Source organism: Gekko japonicus, unplaced genomic scaffold, assembly GCF_001447785.1.
Source record: "Gekko japonicus isolate JY-2015 unplaced genomic scaffold, Gekko_japonicus_V1.1 scaffold1718, whole genome shotgun sequence".
Lineage (NCBI taxonomy): Eukaryota > Metazoa > Chordata > Lepidosauria > Squamata > Gekkonidae > Gekko > Gekko japonicus.
Window position 1 is genome coordinate 102,875 of NW_015165294.1, and position 5,244 is coordinate 108,118.

Here is a 5,244-nt window from a genome sequence, read left to right on the forward strand (position 1 = left end):
GAGACCTGAATGAATGCAGAATAGTGTACCTTCGAAAGCTTTCTGGGCATAAACCTCGGAGCGTTGGAACGCGAACTTTAGTAACGTTTCCTTCCGCGATCTCCTGAGGGGACGGAGATCCAATGATTTGCAGAAGGACAAATGCCCATCCAATGACGGATGGCGCCCCCGCCCAGCTTCGCACCCCCGTTTGAGCCTTGTATTGTCGCCCGTGTCTATCATTCCCTAAAAGCCCGGTTGACATAATGAATGAGTTTGGACACACCTTCCAGCCCGGAGGAAACGCCGGATCTCCAGACAGGGACCCACTGATCTCCCAGAGCCATCGCAGAGGCGCTGCGGGAAACCACCCGGCCACCTCCAGAGTCGCCGGACGGGTTAGGAGACAAGTGTGGGGTTGTGGGAGGCCCACCACGGCCCCCTCTGCAGCCCATCTCTGAGCCGTCGGAGGGGAGAGGGGGCGACGGGAGGTCGCTTTTCGGCCGGTGTTGGGGCAGCCCAGTCTCCCGGGCCCCGGCGGCCAGCCTCCCCCTGCCCTGCTATGCTTCCCAGCGCGCTGGCTTGGCACTGCGGGAGCTCCGCGACGCTCCTCAGCTGGCCCGCGGCTCCCGGCTTCGGCAGTCTGGGCAAAAGTTTTCTGATCGAGAACTTGCTGAGGTCCGGGGGCGCCCCGCAGCCGGGCCCCCCCAGCCTGCCCGCCACGCCGATCCCGCTGAAGCCGCGCCCCGCCTCTGCCGGCGAAGCCGCCCGCCCCCCCGGAGGGGCCTGCCCGAGCCGGCCTTGGCCGTTCCCGGCGCTCCACGCCTCGGCAGCGGACAGCAGCGGAGAAGGCGCCTTTCCAGCCGCAGGTGAGCAGCCGGGCCCCTCCCTCCCTCCCTCCCTCCGCGCCAGGCTCCAGCCGCCCTGAGTCGGCGCTGCTTCGCCCTCCCCGCCCCAGACCGCTCTAGCGGTGGGAGCGGGGCCGGAACGCCGCGCAGACTTGGAAGCCAAAGCGCTGCCTGCTTCCAAGTGGCGCCAAGCCCTCCCGTTGCCGATGGTGGGCAACTTCGCCCCTTCAGCGTCGGCACGGCGGGGGATGGGGAGGGACACGCGTCGCCCTTTCGCCACACGCCCTTCGGACTTCGGTGCCTGTTGGGACGGCCTAGAGAGAACTAGGTGCTTAGCTAGCTGGGGATAAGTGGAGGGGTCAAATGGAGAGTGTGTACCCTGTAGTCGGCTGCGGAGGGACGCCCGGCGTGCCTTACAAGGTATAAGTCAGACCCTCTCGGCAGTAAAACTGGCTGTTCCCCAGACCGCGACTCCTGCGGCTCTACAGGCGCATCCAGCAATTTATGAAGCTGCCCCTTCCCACAACTAACTTTCAAGACAAAGCCTACGGTCCTGAAATGAACACACTTATACAGGTCATGTCGAACGGGGTCCCCGAAAGTGGGGTTCTTTTGGTGTGTGAGTGGATAAATTGTTGCTGCGAATCGGGCTTTTAAAATGATTTCTGCTTTATGCATAGAACTGTCGGATCCTCTCTGAGCTACCATGAAATCAAACAATTTCCCTGCAACTACGGATCGGTTTAAAAAGTTTCTCTTCCCCATCATCCATCAAGGCACGTGTTTTTGTGTGTGTGTTTTTAAGAAACAAAGTTTGATCCTATCAAAAGAGCTGCCAAGCTACATGGGTTGCTACTTAAAAGACAGGTATTGCAATGCACATGTTTGCCTTATGGCTCTCTGGCTGTAAATCCCATTTATCAGGGGCCATCTGTGACTATGGTCCAACTACCCCAACAAAAAAGAAAGAAAGAAAAACAGAACCACACACACCGTTTCAGTGGTAATCTGAATAATCCATTCAGTGTTTACAAGTACAAATGTTTTTAAATGCAGCTATTATTCATAATGCATAGCATTCATATAGCTCTTTTAAGTGTTCGAAATACATACTTTGTCTTAGTAAACCTTATAACAGTTCTAAGGAAGAGGTTCCTGTACAACAAGATTAATTAAATAACTTCATAAAAGAATGGCAAAATTTTAAAAACAGCAGTTTAACCAGATGAACACATATCTGTCAGCTAATCACTATTTTCAGCTTGTTGAAGAGTTCTGTGTAATCCAGAAGCTTGCACATTGCTAAGTAACTTTTAAAAATACACTATTTACCTGTTTGTTTATTTAGGATTTTCATGTCTTGCCTTTCTACTCCAGTGACACACACACAGAGCAGCTGTGCCCCACCACTGTGGAACAAGTCAGACCCCCCCCTCGGCAAAATACAACATTTACAGATCTATCCAATGATATGTTTAACCAATTAATTTAGTTTTTAAACAAAACAACCCTCTCAAAACTAAGCAAGAGGAAGCTAAAAAAAGAGCAGCAACAAACAGTCTATAACCCAAAGTGTGTTACAGTAATAAAACTTACCCTCCCCTAAATTTTTTCTGGAATAAAAAAGTTCTCATAGAATTCCAGGAGGCCACAAGGATGGGGTCACTTGGGCTGCTTGGGAGAGGGAGTTCCAAAACCTGGGGTGTACAGCCCAGTCTACAAATCTCACCTTAGTGATCACCAGCTGATCTCAAATCATAGTTGAGAAAACCAAAGAAGGGATCCCAGTACAGGAAATCCATCCATGCGCCTGAATGCCCATGGGCTCAAAGGCAGAAGCCTGGGGGTGGGGGGGAATCTCATAATGGGGACGAATGGTCAGACAGCCCTAATCGCAACCATTGCGCTAGATAGCTGTCCAGATCGGCAAAATTGCAGATTTAGAGCGGAAGTACCCAGAAAATACTTGATTTTCCCGGGGGCAGGAAAAACCGGGAGCATTGCGGGAGTGAGCCTGCTTCAGCATGGGAGGCGGATTGGCACATGTGAATGGAAAATTTAAATGCGAGAGGGAACAGCGGTGAACCCCAATCAAAAGGACCATGTGACTACATCGTGAGCCAGCAACGTGAGATAGAGAGCATTTGCCAGCCTATTTGAAATAAGAAGGCTTCTAGCCAGATAAAAAAAGAGGAGTGGTTGCTACTATTAAGAAATTAATTAACTGGCTTGCTCCTAGTACAAATACTTGAAATGGAACTGGAAGATAATTTGAAAAAGAAGTTAAGCTGCAATAATTTGAAGAAAGTAAAAAAGAAGTTAATGCTGGTACTATTTGAAGGAAGCAAAAGAAGTAGTTAAATTGTATCAAGAGGCAGACACCTTCTAACATAACAGGACTACTCCTGAGGAAGATTGTTGAAATGAGTATAAAACCCGGTGCTCATAGAGGATGGTGGACTTTTTCTTGAATATGTTAGAATTTCCTGAGCTATATTGCAAAAGTTTTATTGATGTTCATAAGAATTAAATGTTATTGTCAATTTCATCACAATGTTTCTTTGTGTTGATGGATCTCAAAGCATAGGCGGGTTCTCGTGAGTGGCAGGTGAGGCGATCTTTCTGGGATAAAAGTTGCTAGTCACCATCAAATGGCATTCGGTTTAGAAACTAACTAGCCAGTGAAGCTGATCTCACACTTGTGGTATATGTTCGTCATTAGGACCATCCATTATGATTCCCCCACTGTGGTATTCTGAGAACACTGAAGTTTCCAGATATTAATCAAAGGCAGCTCCCTCCGCCACATAAAGGTTTAAAGGTTTCCCTTGCTCGAAAGCTAGTCAAATCCGACTCTTGGGGATGGTTCTCATCTCCATTTCCAAGCCGAAGAGCCAGCACTGTCTGAAGATGTTTCTGATGTCATGTGACCGGCATGACTAGATGCCGAAGCACATGGGACGCTGTTACCTTCCCACCAAAGTGGTACCTATTTATATACTTGCAATTTCTTACTTTCAAACTGTTAGGTTGGCAGGAGCTGGGGCCAGAGACAGGAGCTCACTCCGTCACACGGCACTCGGGTCTCGAACTGCCGAATTACAGACCTTCCAGTCTGCAGCTCATACAGGACATTTAATCAAGATTTTACCCAGCCTGGTGGAACTGTGGTCAGACCTTCAGGAAGAGCAGCAGCCGGCCAGTTTAAACTGGTCCAAAAGCACTCCTGCCGAACTTCTCCTTCTCCAGCAGCACAGCTAGGAAAGGGTGTTGCTTCACTGGCTCTAGGGATGGTGTTTTAGCCGGATTGTCATCTGCACCCCGGCGATGACTGGCTGCAACAGTCTGTTATTGCAACAGTAGTTACTCACAGTAGTGTCAGTGAGTTGAGGAGAGGTCACTGGCCTGATCCTGTTCTCACAAACAGGGCAAGTCATCCCTGGCATGAATGAGAGCTAGATATAAGGGGCTGGAAATGTTTTCTGAATTGAAACACGATGGCTAGGGTCTAGGGTTGCCAACTCTGGACTGAAAAGTTCATGGAGACTATGAGGGTGGACCCTGAGGAGGATGCGGTTTGGGGAGGGCAGGGACCTCAGCAGGGTATAATGCCATGGACTCCACCTTCCTGAGTGGCCATTTTCTCCAGGGCAACTCATTTCTGTCGTCTGGAGATCAGTTGTAATTCTGGCAGATCTCTCGGTCCCACCTGAAGGCTGGCAGTCCTACTAGGGATGAGAGACTGGAGATGCAGGAGTGGGGAATTAAGGAACAAGCAAATGGAGCTCTTTGGATGCAGATGGGAAGCTACTGTGCAATGCAAACAGTGGACTGTCTGTTGTGCTGTGGGAGCTATGGCATACATTGCTTTACCCTCATCCCGTGCCTATTCCATCACTGCATCCTGACTCATGTCTGCCATCAAGGGCGTAGACTTTCCAATTTTCCGGGGGGGGGGGCTGGGGCTGGGCCAGAGGCATTGCTAAGTCATTAAAAGAACTGGGACCCAATGACATCATAGGGAGGAGCTAGTGACATCACAGGCATGGTCATTATCTATGGAGGTGGACCCATGTGGGATTTAGGGATGGGCTCCCCAGAAATTTAGGGAGGCCTGGGAACCGCCCTAGCAATGTCCCTGGGCTGGGCTAACCCCAGGAACAGTTGCCTTCTTAGAACACTGCTTAGAAACTTAGAAAGCCCCACACACACCCCACACTGGAATAAGAACATAATATCAGGCCATACCACATTGCAATAAAGCCCCTACAACTTTATACAGAAATACTGAGCTTCCCTACCATTTGCCACAACTAGCCCACCACACAAGAAGAAGAAGAAAAGATAGGATTTACACCCCGCCCTTCACTACCCAAGGGAGTCTCAGAGCGGCTTACAAACTCCTTTCCCTTCCCCT

General features: G+C 50.1%; 1 protein-coding gene across 1 annotated transcript in view; it reads left to right on the forward strand.

Annotated features, from left to right (window-relative positions):
• The first annotated feature begins 541 nt into the window (after positions 1 to 541).
• The window catches only part of DBX2 (developing brain homeobox 2), a 23,623-nt gene continuing 18,920 nt past the window's right edge, over positions 542 to 5,244 (forward strand). Inside the window, exon 1 of the mRNA XM_015410367.1 lies at positions 542 to 844. Coding sequence (XP_015265853.1) covers positions 542 to 844 — 303 coding nt within the window. The remainder of the gene's footprint in view (positions 845 to 5,244) is intronic.